The following is a 25144-nucleotide window of genomic DNA, read 5'->3' as shown; positions in this document are numbered from 1 at the left end:
CATTGCACGTAGGGGACTATTCTCATGTAATTGCATGAATAGGAAAGAAGCACTTCAAACCGTAGACATAAGCACCTGAGATCCTTTGAAGATTGAAGATAAAATATGAAATACTTATGGGCGTTATGCTGTATTACAATCCCATCTGAATAATAGTATTGCCTGAGGTCCACTGGTCTTGTAGATCATGAATATGTAACAGATGATCCGTGAACAAGAGGCTGGGATAGAGCCATAGACTGTATAAGTATGGACAAAGTCTGGCCACTTCCTTGCATTGTCCAAACTGACGCTATTTTCCCGGGGATATGGGCAGCGCCATCTTGCGATTTTGAGAACATAAAGAGAATCTCAATTCTAAAACTATAAAGCCACTTAGAGGATTCAACTGTACAGCAGTTGGGTTAAACTAACAGAAGGCACTTGGCCTGCCAGGCCTTGCTTGTGACATTTCCACTTGTTTTGGTGTCAGAGCAGGTGTCTTTGATTATAATAAAATGTCATGTTAAAAAAGGAAGAAGGGAACATGCGCTCTTACACTGGGCGAGTCATTAACAAATGTCACCTTGTGGCTGTTTACTGAGTGGGAGTAGAGCTTTCACACAGAAGATACAAAGAAATATTAAGGGCGTGCTTAGTGTTAGTGTAGAGAGGTTCATACACATCCTGGAAAAAAATATATTATGGAGAACGAAGGCCAAATAGCCTTGTAGCATGGATTAGAAATTGTTGTAATAGTTTTCAGTGAAGAATCACATAAAACAACTGTCCTTGACTTAAAAAATTAGCATTTCTTTATTATTTAACATTTTTTTAGATTTGATTAGGCATTTTCTTATCACAGTGATTTAAAAACAGCCGATGGAAAATATTTAGAAATGTAAAAATGATGATCATGAGAGAGAGAATGTGCTCATTTATGTTTAAAATAAAACCCATAAAACTAAGGCTGTAAAAACCACAACCATTTTTGACCGTAAGATATCAGTGCAATAGTTGTATTATCCACTTGGGGTTAGCTGGCATTAAAATTGCTTGCAGATTAGCTTGTCAACAGCAGTACTTCCTAGACCTCACATATTGGTCATGTGACCATTTTTCTGCAAGTCATAATGGTCTGGTGGTAATTGCTCACATGAGCTTTCCTCTGCCTTCCACCCCTTAGAGACAGAGTAAGGAGCTCAGACACTGGGAGCTAGATCTGAGCAGAGCTACTGCCCCATTAGAATGAAAAAAAAAAACAGTTGAGCTGGCATTTGATCAGACTGCTTCAAGGATGCCTTCCACTGGATGATTTACAGGCCTGTCCATCTGGTGATAGGCCCCATGGTGGATTTTTAACATGCAGGAGAGATTCATTCATGGTATATCCCATCTGGCATTTGAATACTTTAGGATTCCCCTTAAGAAGAGATGGAAAATATTGCGGTGGAGAGAGGTGTTCCGACTCTCTTGCTTAGCCTACTGTCACCACAACTTACATTTAGATAAGCAACAGAATGGACAGACTTTCAGACAGCCTTTACTCTAATGGTGTTTATGATGTTATGCTTAGGTATACACATGAAAGAAGAACTATGAGAGTGTCTAAAATTACAAGTCATCTTGTTTCATACCTCAGTGGTAGACAGACAGAACAAATTACCATTGTTTGTGTGAAGGAAGTGGAGAGGACCGAGAACCAAGCCCTGTAGAACTCCTGATGCATCTGATTTCAACATTTCCTGCATGAATGTGTTCTTATTTTTTTACAGTTTAAACAATGTAAATGTCATAGATTGTTAATATATTCACTCTGATCTTATATTTGAGAGGTTGTGGGAGGTGGTTGGTGCATGCATATTAGAGTCATGGATTGTTCCAAGGTTAAGTGGAACAAAATGTGGCAATTAGTTTAATCTACAGCAGTTTGGAAGGATGTGTATCATTAAACATGTAATTTAATTATACCCTGTTCATTTCATTCTTGGGGTATATTGTAGTATTATGTGTAGTTTCCATATACAGTATTTGTCATTGTGTCTGTTTGCCACCTGGGTCGATTTGATCTCGGGCTCAAGAACCACGTCTCATTTCTGGGATTTGAGACTTTAGAGAGGATCCGTTTGAGGGAAGGAAGCTCAGTGTGGAATGTGCAGCTCACTTACAGTCGCCATTGGAATGTAATCTGTGGTTTCAGTGGAAAAATATATCATTGCTACGCCACTTACATGTGAAAATACATACTGGACACTCTCCGATCCAGTTTTCCCTGTCGGCTCACAAAGTAAACTGACCTGAAAACCTTAATTTGAGTATGGAAACTGAAGGATAATAATAAGAAGAAGAAGATGAATTGCATATGAAATAGAAACATACGCACAGGATCTGCTTATTTTTTTATGGGATTACTGCAGTAAATTTATGTATGTTTGTAATCAGTCTTTCTATCCTTAATCATTCTGTTCATGCATTTCTGTCTCCTTCACCGTTTTCATCTTCGAGTGTGTCACTGCTTTGCTTTCACATCACATGTCACAGTCGATGAGAACTCCGGGCTAGATTAATCAATAGACTGAAAGCTGCTGGAGACTGGAGATGTGTAGGCTCACAAGAAAATGTGTGTGTGTGTGTAGGAGTTATGCTGTAATTGTTTATCAGTTATTTATCATTTTGGTTGCTTGAAGATGTTACAAACAAAATCTACGTAGATCCAGTAATGCGTCCAAATAGATTTTGGTTTGATGAATAGATTTGGTGGTCAATTCAGTTTGAAGAAACCGTATCAGACTACAGCCGTAAACATCAAAGCGCACTGACACTGAATAGTATGTCATTATTAATACATGTCTAGTACTGGTCCTTTCTAATCCTCTAACTAGTTTATTAAGCTAAGCTAATACTGACAGCCCACACAAAATGTATAGTGGCCTTGCAGCTCTGACGTCTTTGTTCGACTATCTATCTTTCTCAGTTTAGCTCCCCAATGGCCTTTTCCTGCCTCTCTCTCCTGCTCCCTCCATCTCTCTTTCTCATTTTTCCTCACTATCTTTTTTTTTTTAATCTCCCTCTCCTTCTTTCTCTCTCTCTTTCTCTCTCTCTCTCTCTCTAGAGGGTGTTTGCTGTTAAACCCTCAAACAGGGTGGTCCAAAGTAAAATAACGAAGCTGCTCGGCTCTCTGCAACCTTGAACTGAGCCCAATCACAAAGTAAATTTACAACCAAGAGAGAGGGGCTGAGTTGGAAATGGAAAGGGTAGAGAGAGCGCATAAAATGTGAAGACAATGTAATTAGGAGTACAGAGTGGAGCCTTAAAAAGCACAGAGGGCTGGCGTATTCACAGACTGCAAAGCATTTTGCTCTGACCGTTGATTAGAGGAAAAGCAGAGATAAATAACTGTATTTAAAACAGAAGAGAAACATTCGTAGGATCCTTCATCATTTGGGATAAAAGAAAGTTTGGAAGAAGGTTAATGTTTTCCAGTCAGACATACAGACATGAGGAGATTCATTGGGTTGAATCCCACGGATAGTCTGCAAATAACAATACTGTTATGACACAGCTCGACTAGGGGAAGAGGGAAACAACCTTATACCAGATGTTTATGGCTTTAGTGATGGTTTTATTGTTTTTTAGTCGCCAAGTGGAATAAACAGGAAACACATCGTGCTAAGGCTGGGTACAATGACCTAGTTAAAACGCAAAAAATTAGTAAAACAGAATGAAACTAAACATAGAAACAATGAAAAGTTATTTTTCTAAAACAAAAACCTTAGCCAAACAAAACTAACATACACAAATTAACCAACATTCTGTTTCTGTCTATTCAAAAAATCGAAACGATTTAGTTACTTCTTATACAACAACAAGCAGACATCATGAACTAGAACCAGTTACAGGTGACCAATCACCAACAAAGCGATAACACAGGAACGTCTCCAAACATAGAAAAATGTAGATAACAGCAGGGTCCGTAACAATACACGCAACATCAGTGAACCATAACCCCTTTTGACTAAATTTATAATTTCAGTGACTCATTTTGAGGTGACTAATCTATTTGCCAAAAAGCTGTTATGTGAGATTTTATGTAGTATATGTAAAAGCCTGTAGCAAGAATAAGAATCCAATGTTTTTTTTATTTTTATCTCAGACCTTATTTTTTGCTTGTTTTACATGATTCTTTTGCTCTACTGGAATATGGTGTCCTGTAACCGGTTTTCAACTTGAATTGGTCAGCAGTTCATTGCTTTCTCTCATATATTCAATACTTTATATAATACATTCAAAATTAAAAAACAAACCCTGTTTCTTTATTACTACAGAAGTAAGAGGATATTGTTGCTGCCGTCATTGTTGTTGCTGCCGTCATTGGTGTTTCTGCCACACAGAAGCTTTGTCAGAGAAAGACAAAACACATGCAACAGAACATAATGGGGAAAAATCAGAATAAGAGCAAAACCAGGCCTCTGAAATTGGGATTCGTTTACATGTGCAAATACATAATAGGGGTACATGAATATCACAAGTAGACAGGATGTGAACACATCGATTTCATTTGGTACAACTGTGTTATTTTGGATATTAGACAAAGTGTAGTTATACAGTCACTTCTATAACAAAACAAAATCAAACCTCACTGCACTGACAGAATAAAAGGTAAGATGCCACTGAATGTAGTCTGGAAGCTAGGCCAACTTATGTACACATATTTTTGTGGCTTTGTTGGTTTGAAGTCGCTCAGTTGGGAACTGATGATGCACTGGCAAAGATCTGCCTGGCCAGTCACATCGTTTGGGCAGGCTTAACTGAGATGGACAAGAGAGTAATGGGCGGTTTAGGCTTCTGCGTCAATTTGACGCCGTAGCTATGGCGAAAGCGCGGAATATACGAGGACCCTAGCACAGACCCTAGCGAAGCCTTAATAGGATACAACTAAATTACAGAATATTAACTTGCTATCATCCTCTGCCCATTGTGAAAATATCAGCACACGCATAACAACAGTTGAACTATAGCTGGGAGGTCATGAATACTACATGAGAGGGCCTTGCTACGATCTTATCTCGTGCATACTAATAAACAACCCAATTTAAAGGCATTGTGTAAATCACTCTACATCCAGTGTACTTCATGCACCATGTTGTCACCAACATGTTTTTTTTAATGTGTCATTTCAAGCATGCACAAATCTGGAGTTTATCCTCAGGGCTCTGATCAGAAGATGTTTCTCCTGCAGTCTCTTTAGGTCACACACTCTTTCAAAGAAACACACACACACAGTCATTTATACGCACACAGACACACACACACACACACAGAAATGAGATACGCTCAAGTCTTCCACACTGTCTGGTCTGCTCTGTTGTAATTCATAAAAGATCAGAGCTCTGCTCCTTCTAGCAGCCAGCTTCCTAATGTATTTGTAATGACAATGAAGACGTGCTCTTAAAGTTTCTCTCCCTCTCCCTCACACACACACACATTTTTGTAACCCTTTGGGAGTCTTCTTAAGTCTGGGCGTTTAATGTTTTGAGTTATCGAGGTTTTGTTCTACTGGGATATTAATGCAAATACATCATCAGGACAGACCAGGCAACCAAACTGTCATCTGCTTATCTTCAACCTCACCGTTCCTGTCCTGTCCAGTGTATGGATGTACTCCACTTGTGACAGCAGTCTGTAAAGGGAATTGCAAGTCCCACACTGGTTCCTTAAAATCTTCCAAAAACCTCCTCGACTTTTTATAATTGTGCCGAGCCAATTCCAGATCACTGCTAATCCTAAAGAGAATTAACAGTTTCTCCTGCTTCGGTCACAGATGAAACCTGGATGCCAATGTAAACTGCCTGTGAATAAGAAGTGGTTGAATGAACTGTGCTGTATATCTGTTCTCTGTGTCTCCAGAAACTACTTGGCAGCCGTGAACCTTCATCCGTTCAGCTCTGGGTCTCCTACAACCGCCAGCCAATGAAAGCAGCCCAGTTTATGACCAGACATCCAATCACAGTGAGTGCTTTTTTTTTTTTTTTTTCGTTTTCCTATACACTGCAGCCATACATCCAAAATAAAGACTTTATGAAAGATTAATCAGTAGTCTGAAAATGATTTGTTGACATTATTAGTGGCATTGGCAAGTAATGGTAGTGGTAACAGGCTTATTTAGTACAAGCTGAAAGGAGGATAGAGGCAGCCGGTAAGTGAGAAGTTGGCATAAAAGTTTTATCTGCTTTATTTAGGCAAAGAATTTTACTTTTTAGAGTGAAAGATGTTTCTCCACACATTTTTGGTAATAGAAACTACTAACAGTGTCACTTCTGTGAGCTACAGCTGCGAGGAAGCTCTAGTCATAATGAGCAGTTGTTCATTTAACAAAAGCTTACATAAAGGTATTCAGCACAACAGCATGACCATGTGACTTTTATTTAATAGATTTGCATGCTTCGTTCATTAGTTGCTATTAATAATCAACAGCAGATGATGATATTGCCATGAATGACTGAGACTGCACAAATGCAAAGTATCCTGACTGGCTCGCTCTGTAAAAACACCACCCGAACTCTAGTCAGCACAGTGTCTTTTTGGCCAGAGTGCACAAGTATAAATGGCTCACACTGGCGTTGGCTACGTGCGTAAGTTACGGCGCCTATGTCCTGCAGTACTTTAAATGAGCCTTTAGACTTGTTCATTCTCAAGGGAAATTGCTTGGTCACAGTAGCTCAATTGCACATAAACGAAAACACTCTTGAAGACCACTAGTAAAAGAAAAATAGGTGTAAGGTGTAAAAATAGTGATAATAATAATGAAATAAATACAGTAAATTCAATAGGATGTAATAGTGTCAGTAAAAAATGTACAAGACTTGCATTTGTACAGAGTGACAAGATATAAAAAAAAGAAAAAAAAAGGAGTAAATGTACACTATATACATGCAGGTCCAATGACATGGATGGAGATATATTTTGGTGAGTTGTTGTACAGTTGGATTGAGAAGGGTATGAAAGAAGTCCTGTAGCGTTCACTGTGGAGTGATGGATCAGTCTGTTAGAGAAAGGCATTTATTGTGCAACTGTTGAAAAACAACAAAAATTGTGTAACATGGGGTCCTGTCGATTTAACATCTTGATCTGACATCTGTTGCTTTGTTGTCTCCTGTTACCCAGTGCGTTGTGTCCATTTCATCTTGTACAATTGCCTACCTCTATAACAGTGTACCTTCACTGTACAGTTAAAAGTTCCTGCTCATAGACTCCACTTGCATAATGAATCTTCTCTTAATCATTCCTTTGTGTGTTTTGCGTCGTAATATATTGTCGTGGAATAAAAGTGGTAGAAGTAGTTATTTTCAGTGTTATATTGTAAAATAAATATGTAGCACAGTGGGACTAGAACTAACCTCTGTGTTTTATCCAACATATTTGGGAAGTGACAGTAAACACAACTTGAATCTTAAAAAAATCAAATAACAGATTTTTTTCATTACATTTTTTGAATTATCTGCAATTTATTATGAATCACAATTCATGTAGTCTCTGTATTTTCATATAAACCATCTCACCTACAGTAGGGCCACGAACCCTCTCTGCTTGGTTCCCACATCAGACAGTTTCTGTAAGGCAGTGTCTCTAAGGTTGTGGCTGAGTTAAAACGTTCATGTCCTTGTCTCATTATGGGTAACAGCTGGTATTCAACTGGAGTGGTGGGACACCAGAGCCCCTGGGGTTTCAGATAGAAGGTTTTTGCTCAGGTAATTTTCAAGAGACGCTACCAGACAGAAGGAGTCCAATAGCCATATAGCCCCTGTGTTCTCATTCTTTCTCATTGTCATGGTGAAATACTGTACTATTTCTCATCAAGTTTATGATGAGTGAGTCAGATTCGGGATTGATCTTTTGCCAATGCATCCACAGCACAACCGGATATCGTATCAGACCTTTTTCAGTAAAACTTGATATCAGATCCCCAGCTCTGCTTCACTTGTCTCTTTTTTGGTGCACTGTGGATTACTTCAAATAAACCCCCTCCAGGGTGACGCGTGGTTTCCATTTCTAGAAGTATATGACACAACAGACGTCCTTATTTCAGTGACGAGCCACCCGCACTGTCCTACGCGATGTACCTGTCCCCGTTTTGCGTTGTGACATCCAGCAACAATGTGTCTAGTCGTCTGTTGCATCTAATCTCATCTCGCTGCTGGCCCGTGACCTACAGATGACCCTCTGTTTTCCCCCCTCTTCCCAACAGGAGTACTACATCGCAGATGCATCTGAGGACCAAGTCTTTGTGTGTGTGAACCACCTGAACAATGTCACACACCTCTACATCTCAGACACGCAGGGCCTGTCCTTCTCTCTGTCGCTGGAGAATGTGCTGTATTATAGTCCTGAGGGCTCTGGCAGCAACACACTCATCAGGTACTGGACACCCACTTTCTCTCTCTCACACACACACACACACTTCTGGGTCTTGTGTTGGGTCAACTCACAGCTGAATGTGACTGTAATACCGTGATTTGGTCCGTACCCTAACCTGATGTCTGACCCAACTCAGCTAGCTCATTTCCTTTTGGTGCTTTAGTTAATTTGCTCCTTTTGCGTAAGTGAATGAATTAATCATGTGATCAGGCAAATTGTTGCCGCGAATAAAAATAAATCCAGTGTGTACCTGCAACACACATTAAGGCCAAGCTGCAGTAATTGAGTTCCCATGGCAACCACGGGAACTGACGGGAAGGCCTCCAGTTCCTATTACCGATGACTGGTAATGCTCATGATACGGAGGCTTTGAAAACGCTGGCAAATAGTGTTTCCTCATCTGATAAAAACAGTTTATTGATCTGACGCCAATGCTCTGTTTGACCTCAGAGCCTCACATTAAATGTTTTCCTGCTCATTTTTGGATTTTTTTTTTCTCCACGATAGTGTCAAGAACAGCCTGTTGGTTTAGCCGAAGCAGTCCCAGTGTTGTCTCAGGTGTCAGACTGTCAATGATGACTCTGTCTGTTTATCTAACACTGTGTCATGTGGCAAGGATCTCAGTGCCTTCTGTTTAGCAGTTCTCACACAGTTTTTTGTGTAAACAGAAGCATCAGGCTCATGAGATCATTTGTCTTGAAGACAGGCCTGCAGTTAAATTAGGTCACATCATTTATGGTTAATGAAGTTCAAGTTCCCTATTTACTTCCCTTTACTGTGTGTTGCCATGTACAGTTAGTATAGTCAAAGTGCTGACGGACAGCTGATGACGTGGACAGAAATGGTTAGTGTCCCCCCCATTCCCCGACATGATGTCTCCCCTCTGTGTTTCAGGTTCTTTGCCAATGAGCCGTTTGCAGACCTCCATCGCGTGGAGGGCCTCCGAGGCGTCTTCATCGCCACGCTCATCAACGGCTCGGTCAGCGAGAACAACATGCGATCAGTCATCACTTTCGACAAGGGAGGGACCTGGGAGCTGCTTCAGCCGCCTGCAGCCGACAGCCTTGGAGGAACCGTGGACTGCCAGGTACACCGATCAGCCCACGACGTTAATCGAACTTAACGTATTGTTGTCATCCATTTCTGTCACGCTGAACATGATCAAGTTTGTTCTCTGATCAATTCCTCTGATAAACACGAGGAACTGTCATGTTTCCATTCATCACCATTCATCTTGTGAGAATGGGAAACAAATTGTTGTCCCTGCTTCTTAAATATATTAGATTTTTGACTACGGACATAGGTGGATTAGAAATGCCCCAAACCATAATAGCTCCCAAAAGGCAGAGGTTTATTGTATAACACTTGCTTTTTGTAATAGTGTCATAGTGTAGTCTGACATCCAGACTAAGAAGCAGGAAGGTGAACTACATAGTGGTTCTACTCCATCTGGGGAAGCTCAGGGGAGACTTGATGGGAAGAGATAAATCCTTATAGCGATTAAGGAGGTCATTGCTTTACCCACTTGAGCTTTGCTGTGAATAGAGCAACTTTATGTCATGGATCCAACTATGTGTAGGATTAGAGTAGATCCTTATTTAAAACATCTCTGTATAATCATCACATATAGAATACTGCCCCCAAAAATCTATGCTGCCAAAGAAAATGTATGCATGTGCATAGGTTTACTAATATATGTCATTATATCTATTATACTATTTATCACAGTTGATAAAATGAACTCATACATTGTTGGTTGGATGAGTTAACTATCTTGTGCAGTGGCCTGATAGTTTGGAAACACACAACACATATTGACAAACCATGATAATTATTTATAATTTTTCTGTAGTCATGCATTAACAGCAAGACAAATGTTCATCTTTTTAAAAAAAATTTTTTATTGCAACATGCCAACTTCAACAACATCTCAAGACTACTGCCTTTCTTAAAGGGACAGCGCTATTTTTCTAAAGGTGCAGTGCACCAATTTTTCTTATTCTTAAAATAAAAGCAAAGATGGATAGAGCTTTTAACACTGTAACAGCAATGTATCAGGTAGATCACTTTGACTTGGTTGTTGTAAAAGTAGCTGACAAACCAAAAAAGTGTGGGAACCCCTGCTTTAGTAACTTTGTTAGGTAGTATTGTTAAATCTAATCTTTTCAAGTTGTAAGCCTCGTTCTGCGTATGGTCTGGGCTTTCGTCGTAGCTACGTTGTCAAATTGACGCAGAAGGTGGATTAGGCTTCTGCGTCAATTTGATGCTGTATCTATGGCAGACCCTATGCAGACTCTAATGCAGTATCTTGACGTGCACCTCCCCAGAAACAGACCGCAAGAGCTGTGATTGGTCCGCCTGGTAGTAGGGTTTCTCCTCAGTATTCGTATTGATAGTTTTGCATCAATAAAGATGCAACACATCGAGGAAAGATTAACTGAGGAGGTTCGGAGATACAAACATTTGTATGACTCGTCTTTGGCGAAATTTCGGCAAAAGTTTCAGTCGCCATTGTTGAAAGTGAAGCAGGAAGTTGAACTCATTTTGCACTCATATCCAGTATCTACAACTAAACTGCATTTCCCATTGAAAATCACCCTATAATGAGCTCATTAAAGCTGGATGAAAGTGAATAAAACCTCCACGATGCTCCATCATACTAAAGGTTTATGACCCTGACTGTTTAGACCAGGGGTGTCAAACTGATCCGTGAAAGGGCCACTGTGGCTGCAGGTTTTCATTCCAACCATGCAGCAGCACACCTGACTTGGCTCAATCAATCAACTGACCTGCCTTCACGCAGTCATTTCAGGTGTCCTCTTGCTTGATTGGAACAAAAACTTGCCAGCCACACCCACTGCACGGGTGCTGCATGGTTGGAATGAAAACCTGCAGCCACAGCGGCCCTTTCACGGATCAGTTTGACACCCCTGGTTTAGACTATTACCAGCCCAATGTATTGGCAAATCATTATTTCCAACCTTACTCTGTATTTCTAGCACTTACTTTCTGTCCAGTTATTGATCTAAATACTTAGTTGGAATGGGTATGAGCACATAGAAAGGGAAGGGTCAGGGAGGTAAAGCAGACGAGTAGAAGAGCAGTGAAACCAACAACTAAACATCATACGACTCTCCTCTTCCTCTCCTTTCAGCTCAGTAAAGGTTGCTCTCTCCACCTGGCCCAACGCTGGAGCCAGCTGTTCAACATCCAGCTGAGGAGGATGCCCATTTTATCCAAGGACTCTGCACCCGGACTCATTATGGCCACAGGTGGGACAACAAGGAGCAGCAACACAGTTTAAAACCGCTTGTTTGTATTGAAGTACTGCATACACTGATCAGGCATAACATTATGACCACCTTCTTAATATTGTGTAGGTCTCCCTGGTGAATGGACATGGACCTTCTGAGGGTGTCCTGTAGTGTCTGGCAACAGAATGTTGTTAGTGGGGGTCTCTGGGACCTATGGGTTGAGGGGAGGGGCCTCTGTGGATCATCCCACAGAAACTTGATCAGTTTGGGATCTAGTGAATTTGGAGGCCAGGTCAACACCTTGTGCTGTTTTTCATGTTTTTAGAGTTATTCCTAAGCTGTTTTTGGCTGCTGTCATCAAGGAGTGTCATTGCTATGGGGTCTGGTCTAGGTGGATAGTACATGTCTAAGTAACATCCACATGAATGCCAGGTCCGAAAGTTTCCCAGCAGAACGCTGAATTGTCACAATATGGTCAATGTTATTCACTTCTCCTGTCTGTGGTTTTAATGCGGTGGCTGATTGGTGTATTTATGCCAGCGATGTTCTAGAGTCAAAAACTGCTTCAGACAGACAGATAAATGTTTGCCCCACTTCAACTTCCTATGTTTGAGATAAGCGCTGTTTTAAAGACACAATCTAGAGTTTTTGAACAAGTTTACACCGATTTCATACATTGTGGTTACAGACTTTATCTCCATTTTCCATTTTGACCCATCCTGAAGAATCACATATTTATATTCATCTAATGCTATTATAAATATCTGAGATATACAGTATGTGATTGAGAAGGTCCAGTAATTCTGACATAGTCACAGAAGGTCATAATATCTGAGTCAATACAGAGGAAGGGAGTATGGGTGCCATCTGTTGGAGAATGCTTTGTGTTGGTTTTCACTAACTTCCTCTTGTTCTGATAACGCTGACAAAAAAATAACCCTGCACAGGAAACAAGTGATACAAACCTCGAAGTTTTTCAGCCTTTAAACTCTCTCTCTCAGTAAATGTCAACATCCTGTATTGCCCAAACACAGGAAATATGGTTACACTCAGCAGAAGATGTGTTAGAGACAGGTTACTTAGTATTGTCCTTGTTCTCAAATTAACCACGGAAAGCCAGAAGTAGCTATGAAACCGTTTCGACATGTTGTAGTCAGATGCATTCATCAGAAGGAACTAGAATGAGTTTCTCTGCTCTGCTGGGTATCTGGCTACAGCTTGAATCCTCTTTGCCTCTTCGCAGCTTTTAGAGAGCATTGATTTGTTGATACTCTCCAGTGTTCAAGAAACTGCTTCCCCTGCACCCAACAAGTCTCTAATCAAATTCCTATTAGATAATGGCTGTGGAAAGAGAGCAAAACAGAGAGGGGGAAAGAGAGACGGAGGAAGGAGGACTGGCAATCGCCGCTGCCATTTGCTTGGTTATCGCTCTCAGACAGACGGGCTAATTACTGCTGCAGCAGGCAGCTGGGATTTGACTGGATGAACACGCTGATGGATACAGACATGAATGTACATACACATACACACACTGCATAGACATGTTTACATGCACAACAAGCTGAATAAACTGACCCCAACAGGTTCTGTTCATTATTATTATTAAAGAATGTGTGACATACTATCATTATCCAATGATATCATTATCATTATCCAAAACAGTTGTGACACATCAGAGAATGGACATGGGTCTTCTGAGGGTGTCCTGTGGTGTCTGACAACAGAATGTTGTTAGTGGGGGCCTTTGGGTCCTATGGGTTGAGGGGAGGGGTCTCTGTGGATCATGCTTGTTCCAATGCATCCCACAGTTACTTGATCATTTTGGGGTCTGGTGAATTTGGAGGCCAGGTCAACACCTTGTGCTGTTTTTCATGTGTTTTTTGAGTTGTTCCTAAACCGTTTTTGTGTGTGTGCCTGTGTCAGGGGACATCCTGCTGTGGATGGCTGCTGCCATCAAGGAGTGTCATTGCTATGGGGTGGGGGTGCCTGGTCTGGTCTAGGTGGGTGGTACATGTCTAAGTAACATCCACATGAATGCCAGGTCCAAAAGTTTCCCAGCAGAAGATTGTATTGTCACAAGATGGTCAGTGTTACTAACTTCTCCTGTCCGTGGTTTTAATGTTATGGCTGATTGGTGTATAATCCTACAATGTATTTTCATGTTATGATATAAAAACAGGACAACCGCAAACCCTTACTGTTCTGATTGAACTGATACAAAGGAGACTGTGTTTTATTTCTGTCTGACCATCATGTTCCTCCAGTTTTCAAAGACAGTACTACTCCACTTGACCACAACTAGAGTTCTTGAAGAACCTGGAGTCACGTGGACACGCTTTGGAATGAGAGTCCCCAAGTTTAAAAATACTGCATTTTGGAAGAACACATTGTTATCAGCTGTTGCTGTCCAAAAATAACAGTATCTGTCTTTAAATAGTGGCGCTGATGGAACTCCATTAAACGCACCCGCTGTGACGGCATATTCGGGCTTGCCAGTTTAGTGTCTTAACAAAGGCAGGAATTTGCTGTTTGTTGTCTCTGTTCTCCGGGCTCCTGGTGAGATGATATTTAATGAGAGTCATCAGTCCGTTTTACACAGAGACGGAGCGTAATTTGTTTCAGAGGCATGGTTAGAGCTGTCAGCGGAGACGCAACAACCATGTTACTCTCATTTAAATCAGAGGAGAAATCAGTCACCTGGAAATGATATTTTGATAAGCAGGATTGATATGTATTCATGTAATCAAGTTTCTGCTTGTTCTTAAGTGTCAAATGCAGATCCCATTGTTTCTAATGGGTATTTGTGTGTTGGCAGAGGGATAAAATCGTTTCCCCAGCTTGTTCTTCAGTACATACAGCTGTACCTGCTGGGCAGCTGTAAGAACATTGTTACATTTTTTTTTTTTTTTGTATTTCTTCATCGTAAATTCAAACATACTACCTTCAAACAACCGTAATTATATGGTTCTGCATACGTTGACCTCTAAATATTGTAGAAAAATCGATTCCCCAGCCCGATGGAAGTGCAGTGAAGAAGGTTTCAGACTGGAAACAGGCTGACAGTCTTGGAAAAAAACGAGTTGATGATTCTGTCTGATGTCAGGGGAAAACCATAACACTCTGAGGCAGAGTGATGGAGAGACTGTCGAGCGTTGCCTTCCCAAGAGCCACACTTCCTGTGTGGTATATAAGAAGGAGATGTTATCAGACTGATAAGGAAGGATAGATAGATAGATAGACAGATAGACCTTATAAAGTGGACTTTATGTTAGTGAACAAGGTATATAATAACTGGATCAAACCAATAATATTGTATCCAAGTATTTATTTTTTTGTCCAGCTTGTGAAATGCATGATTGATGACGGTGTCCTTCAGTCATCTGGTTCTCAACTTTGGTTGAGACTGAATTATCTCAACAAATACTGGATATTGAATATTTGGTCTGGCCACCCTTTCCACCAGTTGGTACACTTGTACTCAGCTATTCGAGGTACTTATCTAAATTAGCTTAATTGTTCAGCATATTGGTGGACTTGCTGCTGTTCTCCTGAGGCTTTAGTCCATCTCTGTGTATCTTCATATAATCCAGACTGACTGTGATGTTGAGATCAGGGTTTGGGGTCCTTGTCCTTGTCTTGCTGCAGAATAAATGTGTGGCCAGTCAGACAGACAATACCTTGATTGTATTGATAATGGTGTTGGTCTGGATAAGAATCATCTTCGGTGCTAAAGCCGATGCCGAATACTGAACATTGTCGTCCCTTGACTGCAACAGGCCTTCATGTTCCCGACCAGATCAATTATCATTCTAGCTTTGAAAGATTTTTGATCATTGCCTCCACATATCTCATAATACTTAAATTACCACAATCCCCTTTTGTTTTACACCACCCTGTGTCCAGCTTGTGATCATTTCATTATGTGTGTATGTGAATTATCTGAGCAGATCATTCCTGGTGTCCTGTCTTATTAAATAACTGCGTACTGTCAGAGGAAAGTATTTGTCAGCGCACACAAAGGCCTCATGCATGAAAGGGTACAGCGTGCTTTCGTTTGAGTTCTTGGGTTACATATTTTCCATATGTGAAAGCAAAAGCAGTGGCCGCATCAAGTCTGTAATATTCAGGGAAAATCCCAATTGTGTGTGTCTTTGTGTGTCTCTGTGTGTATGTCTAAAACGTCTTTTTGTCCTCTGGTTGCAGGATCTGTAGGGAGGAACTTGGCCAACAAACCCAATGTGTACGTATCCAGCAGCGCTGGAGCTCGGTGGAGAGAGGTCAGTATAAAATCAGACGAAAAGAAAAAAAAAAAAAAAGATTACAGATTACAGTCAAAGAAGATTTATAATGCAACCGATCTGATTCCAGTGGCTGTGAATGTAGCCAGGCTTTTCCATGAACTGCCCTTCTCTGTAGCTTTTGTAAATAGTTGGGAACATAAACTGTGTTTTTGTAGAGTCAGTCATTGAAATACATTTCGTAAAGTTGCAGTGTTAAATGTCATCATAGAACACATCAAACACAACAGCAACAAACACAGAGCAACAATGGCATCCACTAGTAGTGACATGTTCACCCTCATCTCCTGAGATATTAGACTACAGCCACTAGCTGTTTGATAACTTTGTGCGTTGTCTGGTTTCTTGGTCCTTCAGTCTCTTTTTTCTGGGAACAAAGATAAAAATATAAGTGAAGGGGCTTTAGCGACCCCCCTAAGGTGCACCCTGGGCGTTGAACAGGTGTCTTCTCACTGCTCCAAGTGTGCTCCTTGTGTGTATCTATGGATGAGTCAGATGCAGTGAACAAATTACCCCTCCGTGGAATCAAATAAGGGATGCTGTTTATTTTTCATCTATGTTCAGAGAAGCTAACTAGCCAAATGCAAAAGACAACCACAGGGCTCGTCACATTCAGAAAACGATGGTGTCATTTCCTGAGGTCAATTGTTTTTATTGGTCCATTGTTCGCAGTATGTTGTTATAGCTCACTGATCCTTGTTCCTATAATCCAGGCGCTGGCAGGCCCTCATTTCTACACATGGGGAGACCATGGTGGTATACTGATGGCTATCGCACAAGGAGGCCCCACCACACATCTCAAGTGAGTCCGAACCGGATTTCATCTTAGGAGCATAAAACCAAGAGGGGCCTTGCTTGTGGCTGGAAGGCTCCTATTTAAAATCCTTGTATGACTTGAAAAACCTGTGTGGTGATGCATATAAACAGCCCCTGGCCCGCGGAGGTGCTCATTAGTCAGAAAGAGCAGAGGGTTTGAATGTGAAGCAGAGTGTTAGAGTTGAAAAAAGCAAACACACCTTCCATGGGTAAATAGAGGTGTCATAAAGCAACTCTGTGCCAACGCCAACATTATAGGCAACATCTGTTAATGTTCATCTGATACAGTTTATTAATGTGTCAACAGCCGACCTTGTTTAGATGCAGAGGGAATTCAGTTCCTTTACCCTGGTTACTCAGTAACCTGCTTTTGCCTTCATATATATTCATATGTCAGTATGACATTAAAACGCATGCTGTTGTTCCCGTTTTACTTCTATATAATATATAAACAAAATACTGTGTGTAGGCAGGACAGGAAAGGAAACTAATAATTCTGGTAATCAGAAAGAATTTATGTTCACCACAGGCTGTCAACAAAACACTGTCAGATAAAAACTAATGGATTAACTGTTGGCCACGTCCCTGTCAGGTTCAGCACCAATGAAGGCGAGACCTGGAACGACTTCAAGTTCTCAGACAAGCAGGTGTATGTTTACCAGCTGCTGACGGAGCCCGGGGAGAAGAGCACCATCTTCACCATCTTTGGCTCGTACGCCGAGCAGAGACACAGCTGGCTCATCCTGCAGGTCAACACCTCCGATGTCCTGGGTAGGTCGGAGAGTGGAGATCCTCGGCTCTTTGCCACTAACAGCTCACACCGGTTATTTAGGCCTAATTTCACCGCATTAGTGTCGTTAACTCATTTTAGTTGTCGAAAAGGTTATAACACTGTGTGTTGTGGCTGGTTTATGCTACATGTTAACATATTTACACTGGATTCTTGGCAAAATAAAGTCACGTGAGGGATTATTATTATTTATTATTTATTATCTGTCTATTTATCTATCTGTCTATCTTATCTGTCTATCTTGCTACGTAGCATGTAGCAGCTGTAGCTAAGAAGGCCACAGTTAACACAAATCCCCTGGTTTGAGATGACTACTCTCAGTTAACTATGGTCGTCTCTGAAAAGTTACTACAACTAAAGGACCAACAGTTTAAAACTGAAATAATAATTTGATCCCACATTGGGCAAATCCGTTCTCTGCTTATAAACACACAAGGCACACACTTGGAGGAGTGGTCAGTCACATCTCACAACCAGTTGCAATTGAGAATGAATGTTGTCTCTAATATGATACGATCATAATTCTTGTAGCAGCTAACACTAAAAACGTGATAAAAGGTGGTTATTACCATGTGTATTTTATGTGTGTGTTGAATTGAAACTGGACTCAAAAGGCAGACGTATCAAGATCTGTGAATCGAGGCTTTCATCACTTGAAAGCCCTCCACGCGACTGAAGGACGAAGAAAAGAGAGACTGACAAATGCACAACCAAAGACATTAGCAGGTAACTTTGTTTCCCGTGTGCCATCCTCTGCAGGTGTGCCTTGTTCTGACGCCGACTACAAACGCTGGTCTCCGTCAGACGAGCACGGAAACGACTGTCTGTTGGGCCGGGAGGTAACGTTTAAGAGACGAGCGCCTCACGCTACTTGTTTCAACGGGGAGGACTTTGACCGGCCGGTCACTATCTCTAACTGTTCCTGCACACGCCAGGACTACGAATGGTGAGGGAGGCATGCACAGAGCACGAAAGCCCAGTCTGCACTGAACTGACTCTGCAAAAAAATATATAAATCTAGGCATGGTTAATATCGTAAAATTTTTTTCAGGACAAAGTGTTAAGTGAATTAAAACATCTAGATAATGTTTAGCCATATTCAATTATTTAACAGCTCTTCTCCCACACCCCTCTAGGATTGCTTTAATAAAAAAAGAGTTAAATAAAATCTATATTCATTAGTTTTAGTGGTTGGGTCCGGCGTCGTATCAGGAGTAGATGCGCTGATGTCTGACTCTTAATTAAATTTTAGCACTTGCAAAATAAGACATTAGCTCAGCGTTGCCCGTTTTATAATACCTATCATGAGCTTCAATTGATCACAACGGGAGAAACTAACCCCTTTTTAATCTCTTGCCTCTTCCTCTTTCCAGTGACTACGGCTTCAAGCTGAGCGAAGACCTTTCTCTGCAGGTGTGTGTGCCTGACCCCGAGTTCCTGGGCGATCTCTATGCTCCTCCGGTTCCTTGTCCTGTCGGTACAACCTACCGCCGCAGCAAAGGGTAAGCTGCTTCATCTGAAATATGCAGCCTGGGATTGTTCTTTTGTGATTTTTTTTTTTTAAAGCGTAACGCCAACAACTGCAGCAATCTCTTATGGCAAAATTAGTTCGACTTCCGTTTTAGGGAGAAATCTCAATCTACTAATTAGGAAACTTTGGCATAGTGTGATTTTAAAAAAAAAACAACAACAAAAGACTACTACTTGATCATGAGGACTGAATTTCTTACCAGAAGCATGTTTATTATCTGCGGATTCACCCCTTTCCTTCGTTCTCTTTGGTTACTGCGTCTTTACTTTTTTGGTGGGAGCACCACCAAGTGTCCAAGTGAGGAAAACTCTTACTATTCTTGTGTTCCTGCTGCAGCTACAGGAGGGTACCAGGAGACAGCTGTAGTGGAGGAGATGTGGAGTCCAGATTGGACGGAGAGATGCTGCCTTGTCCCGTTGGAGGTAACATGCAGTTTATTAATTAAATGTTTGAACGTTGCAGCTGAGGGGAATCTCATCCACGTTTGATAGCTTCCAGCACCTTTCTTCTTCTTTTTTTTTTTTTTTTTTTGTTGGCACATTGCTAAAGCTTCAGCAATTAATCAAATCCTTTTTACACTGCTGATACTGGGAAGGTTTAAAAACTGTCCAGTTCTACTAGTGGCCCCTAACTCCACAGGATACCTGTAACACTGCATGTTATGTGGACTGTGCCGCGTATCGAATGAATGTTGGAGTGAATGACATGATTCGTTGAGCTCTTATATCCATCACAGCAGACAGGGCAAATGAGATGTAATTAGTTCTTACCTTTTAAATCTCAGTTATATTTACTGTTGACATCTTCACTTTTATTTTTAGGGTAGTTGTGGAAGACAAGGCAATATGTGAGATGCTCTTTGGATGTCACCAAAGAGCATCAAAGTCTTAAATTTAACATCCCCAAAATTACAAATATCCTGGAATATAAGTTATGCAAGACTCCTGAACATGAGTCTATTGTATTTTTCACATGCTGCTTTTTAATATTGCCTTTATGTTGTTGTATTATTTATCTGTTTTATACTTAGACTTTATATTGTTTAGCATTCATTGTGTACAGCAAAGGAATAATTTCATTGTACAGGGAAACATGTTTCCTTACTGTACATATGACAATACACACTTTGAACATATGATGTAGCAGAAGTCAGACTTCTTTAATCATGTGTTGTAGAATAGAACATTTTTTGTAAGTTTCCCCGAAGTCATCCAAGTTTCATGTGTTCTTGCAGAGAGCAACGAGTTCATCCTGTATGCGGTGAGGAACTCCATCCATCGCTACGACCTGGCCACAGGCACCGACCAGGCCCTGCCCCTGGTCGGTCTCAGGGAGGCAGTAGCTCTGGACTTTGACTACGACAGGAACTGCTTGTACTGGGCTGACATCTCCCTGGACACCATACAGGTCAGTGAGAGATTCTTCTGCGAAGGAGCCCGACCACAAGAAGTCTCTCTGTTTACAGATTACAAACCCAAGCGAGGCAGGGCATGTTGACATTAGTGTAAGGATTCAGGTAGTGTTTTTGCTTCCTTCCAACTGCTCAGCTCGTTGTCAGTATTTATTCCTCTGTCTCCGTCGTTCCTGCAGCGCCTGTGTCTGAACGGCAGCACAGGTCAGGAGGTTGTAGTGAGGAAAGACCTGCAAAACGTGGAGGCTCTGACCTTTGACCCCATCAGTAGACTGCTTTACTGGGTTGATGCAGGAGCGCAGAAGATTGAGGTATGAACAAAACTCATGTGTGTGTTTGTATATTTGAAGTGTATGGGACTCTTTTTCAGAACACAGATTTTCTTCGCTGCTATAGTCACATCTCAGTTCTGTTCTCAATAAGGCTTAACTTATCCAGACTTAAATGAGGCCAAAATTATCCTTTTAATCCTCATCCAGCTAATTTTGTTCTTCATTAAGGCATTTTAATCAAATATTTTGGTAGAAATGTTGATTGCACTTGCATCTAAAGCTTAGCAGAAGTGTCCTGAGCTTGTGCAGTTTACAATTTGTTTCCCTGTTGTTGCTGCATTCGAAGGTGTCTAACCCAGACGGAGACCTGCGTCACACACTGCTCAATTCTTCTATCCTGGAGCATCCCAGAGCTCTGGTTTTGCTGCCTGGAGAAAGGTAAAAACACATGTTTGTAGAAGTATGCTCACAGTATTAGAATGGTAAAGCATCCCATCCCCTAAACTTAATGGTAAAGGTGCAAATATATTACATAGAATATATAGAAAGTCAACATTAAAATAATCAAACTAAGGTGGACTTTTTTCTGAAGTTGCTTGAGTATTGTATTCACGTAATGCCCTCTACACTCACATATTTGAGGAAGGGATGACCAGACAGACTGACTCCTCTCCAAATATTGCTCCATTCTCCATGTCTAAAATTTGCATGCTGTTTTACACGCACCAGAACAACTTGTTTTTGTTCAGATCTGAAAATGAATTTATCTGACTCACTGCACCCGCTTCCTCTTTTCTTCCTGCCTGTTATTTTTATTCTTATCAGGGACATTTTTATGACTAGTTTCTCTTGTATTTGTAAGACAAGAGGCACTCAGGGGCCATAGACCTCAGACTTGTGACGGATCTCAGTTGTAACAAAGCAGAAAAATCACAATATAGGTGTTTTTGTATCTCTATCTGTATAAGATAAAAGTGGCTGCGCTAATGCATTGCTCATAATGACAGCAAGGTAATACACCAATTGTAATGCACCTCCCGCTCTGCGCCTTTGACAGTCTGATGTTCTGGACTGACTGGGGCGACCGAGCAGCTGGTGTTTACCGGAGCTACATGGACGGAACCAACGTGTCCTGCATCGTGTCGGACGGCGTCCGCTGGCCTAACGGCATCACGGCTGACGACCACTGGCTGTACTGGACCGAAGCCTACAGCGACCGCATTGAGAGGGCCGACTTCACTGGGGGCCAGAGGAGTGTTCTTATGGATGGACTGCCCCATCCGTACGCCATCGCCGTCTTCAAGGTTAGTTTGTAGACACTACATTGTTTCCTCAAATAGGGATCAGGGCCTGTATTTCACTTGTCTGTAGAAGGCAACAGGCTTTTCTTTGAAGCAGCCTTGCATTAAAGGTACAGTAGGTCTGTTTGATTAGTATAATTGTTCAGTATGAGGCCTCATTTTGATGAGCCTTAGAAAAAGGCTTCATTAGATCTCAGTTGTCACATGCCTTCATTGGATGCTGTTTTCAGAATGACCTGTACTGGGACGACTGGTCCAGAATGGGAATCTTCAAAGCTCCCAAGGCTGGTTCTCAGAGCAATGAGCTGATCGTTGGCAGACTCACCGGAGTCATGGACCTCAAGATCTTCTATAAGGGGAAGAACAGAGGTAAGGAACAGAGAAAAGCTTTGTGTCCAAGTTTGAAAGTAGTAGCTGTCATATCGTATCAGTTCACGTGTTAGGGATTATGTTGTTTGCTTTATTTTTACTTGGGACTTTGGTTTCAGACCCAGAACCTCCAAATTGAAGGTTAAATGTTCAAATCACCTCCTAGCGTTAACTTAAATCATCTGTGGTCTTTATCTCTTCACCAGGCCATAATGCCTGTGCCGACCAGCCGTGCAGCCTGCTCTGTCTGCCTCAGCCCAGCCACAGACACACTTGCGTTTGCCCAGACGGTGCCCCGACCACAGTCATGCCTAACGGAGAGCTGCAGTGCCAGTGTCCCACCGGTTACCAGCTCCAAAACAATACCTGCGTCAAGACTGGTGAGACAAAGCACGTACTTCTGAAGAATAACCCTCTGCTGTGAGACATATGGAGAAGTTAGATCTTCCTCCCAGAGGGGATCTCCTCATTAATTAGCGATTTGCATGTGATTCTTCTTTTCCTGCGCTCAGAGCACAGCTGTTTGCCCAACCAGTACCGCTGCTCCAACGGCCGCTGCATCAGCAGCATCTGGAAGTGCGACAGCGACAACGACTGTGGAGACATGAGTGATGAGCAAGAGTGTCGTAAGTAATCACCTGCATCACTTCCCACAGTAAAAACCGAGCAGGCACGGAAAACAAGCACAGACCTCATATTGTTTGTGTCATGTCCTTTCACAGCTACTACAACCTGTGATCCCACCAACCAGTTTCGCTGTGTGGCTTCGGGCTCCTGCATCCCATTGGCCTTCAAATGCGACCATGAAGATGACTGCGGAGACAACAGTGATGAGGAGCACTGCGGTAAGACGTGCAGCTCGTTGTTGTTCAGTCTCTGTGTAGCTGGAGGTGTTGACAGACTGCTGGCATTACTTTTATGCTCTGTGTTAGCAGTGACAGATCATTTGTTCACATCAGTGCTCGCTTTTCATTCACAGTTCTCAGTGGTTTATGCATCAAAATTCATTCACATAACCATCCTTTTAAACTTTACACACAACACATTATCATAAAAGTGCAGGTGCTTACAGGTATTTTTATGAAAAGCATTAATATTTTGTGGTGCCTAACTTACAAAAGATACAGAACAGCGAATGCTACGATACCTTTTCCCCTTCACTCATATTGTTTGTGATGCTCCTCTCAGAGTCTCACCAGTGTGGCATTGGGGAGTTCACATGTGCACGAGGTGTTTGTATCCGCGAGGCGTGGCGCTGTGATGGAGATAATGACTGCAGAGACTGGTCTGATGAAGCCAACTGCACAGGTGAAGAGTCAGCAAACTCACCGCAATTACTCACCTAATTATGTACTGTCAGTTTCACATGTCCCCAGGACTCTGTCTGGATCTGCAAACATTAAAGATTACAGAGAATAGAAGAGCTTTTCTATTTCATAGATTGATGTACTGTGTGCATTGCAGTTAGAATCATCACAAGCCGTTAATATGCCTTTGTTTGTCCCTAGTGGGCCACCACACATGTGAACCCAGCAGTTTCCAGTGTCACACAGGTCACTGTATACCACAGCGATGGAAGTGTGATGGTGACGACGACTGTCAGGATGACTCGGATGAAGATCCTAGATATTGTGGTAGGTTGAAACACCAACTAGCGTGGCATACCCTAAAGAAATCACATTTGTGCTGTACGGTAATTAGTGGTTCCTTGTTGGCAAAAGCAGAAGAGTTGCCACCTAACGTAAACAAAGACCTAAACAAAATGAATTCTGTTAGAAGTGTGTCATATAAAACTACTCAAGACAATAATGGTCAATTTAGAGTCTCAGAAATCCTTGTCACACTTTTGTCATACTTTTTATACCTTGTCTCATACATACAGACAGACAGATGAAAATAGCTTCGACTAATGGAGTCATGGAGGCAGTCATTGTCGGTTAGCAGTAATGCTCTATTACACTTCATATGTTGCGTGTTTTCAGAGGGAACACGGTGTAAGGGCTTCCTCTGCTCCAATGACACCTGCCTACCGGCCACTGCACACTGCAATGGAATCCAAGAGTGTCCAGATGGCGCTGACGAGCACAACTGTGGTGAGTGGTCCTGTTTGTTTGACAGAAAGCAAAGTAGTCACTGTGGCAAATGTGAAGCAAATATTGGGGGGGGTAATAGAATAAATAGAGTGACACAAAACAAAATTCAACTTGTTTAATTTTCATGAAACCTCTTGCACCAAACCATATTGCACAGTCCTAAAGTATTAATGCGTACATACACGGTATATTTTGCGAGAACAACAGTGGGTCAAGACTATAACCCTGGGGGACACCGCAAGTCATGTCCAGCTTACAAAGTGATTATTATAATCAGTGTCACTCTTCATGTGTTGTCAAATGTAAAGACACCAGCCCAACAGTTGTTTTGCATATAGCATGTCTGCATGTCTCTAAAAATGCATGTGAAATATTTATTGGAAGCTAAAACTTGCCGCAAAGCCTGCAGGTGCAATGTAGGAGAACGTCGTTGACGTGATATTTTGCTTGTTACCTTGTTTCACCCACAGACCCACTGTGCACTCGCTACATGGAGTTTGTATGTAAAAACAGAGCCCAGTGTCTGTTTCAGTCTCTGGTTTGTGACGGGATCAAACACTGTCAAGATGGATCTGATGAAGATGCTGAATATGCTGGATGTGGTGAGCAACAATC

The 25144-nt window shown here is 41.6% G+C and overlaps 1 protein-coding gene across 1 annotated transcript in view; it reads left to right on the top strand.

Annotated features, from left to right (window-relative positions):
* The window catches only part of sorl1 (sortilin-related receptor, L(DLR class) A repeats containing), an 81846-nt gene that overhangs the window by 40960 nt on the left and 15742 nt on the right, over positions 1–25144 (top strand). Inside the window, exons 7-28 of the mRNA XM_084559416.1 lie at positions 5887–5988; positions 8225–8394; positions 9289–9481; positions 11549–11666; positions 15852–15925; positions 16660–16748; positions 17355–17533; positions 18312–18498; positions 18926–19054; positions 19420–19505; positions 20318–20490; positions 20674–20805; positions 21113–21204; positions 21824–22070; positions 22298–22436; positions 22643–22816; positions 22949–23062; positions 23159–23281; positions 23625–23744; positions 23945–24070; positions 24419–24529; positions 25000–25131. Of these exons, the coding sequence (XP_084415542.1) occupies positions 5887–5988; positions 8225–8394; positions 9289–9481; positions 11549–11666; positions 15852–15925; positions 16660–16748; positions 17355–17533; positions 18312–18498; positions 18926–19054; positions 19420–19505; positions 20318–20490; positions 20674–20805; positions 21113–21204; positions 21824–22070; positions 22298–22436; positions 22643–22816; positions 22949–23062; positions 23159–23281; positions 23625–23744; positions 23945–24070; positions 24419–24529; positions 25000–25131 (3010 nt within the window). The remainder of the gene's footprint in view (positions 1–5886; positions 5989–8224; positions 8395–9288; positions 9482–11548; positions 11667–15851; positions 15926–16659; positions 16749–17354; positions 17534–18311; positions 18499–18925; positions 19055–19419; positions 19506–20317; positions 20491–20673; positions 20806–21112; positions 21205–21823; positions 22071–22297; positions 22437–22642; positions 22817–22948; positions 23063–23158; positions 23282–23624; positions 23745–23944; positions 24071–24418; positions 24530–24999; positions 25132–25144) is intronic.

Source organism: Chelon labrosus, assembly GCF_963514085.1.
Source record: "Chelon labrosus genome assembly, chromosome: 13".
NCBI classification, from domain to species: Eukaryota; Metazoa; Chordata; class Actinopteri; order Mugiliformes; family Mugilidae; genus Chelon; species Chelon labrosus.
Note: the sequence above shows the minus strand (reverse complement) of the source record. Positions and strands in the feature narration are given on the sequence as shown.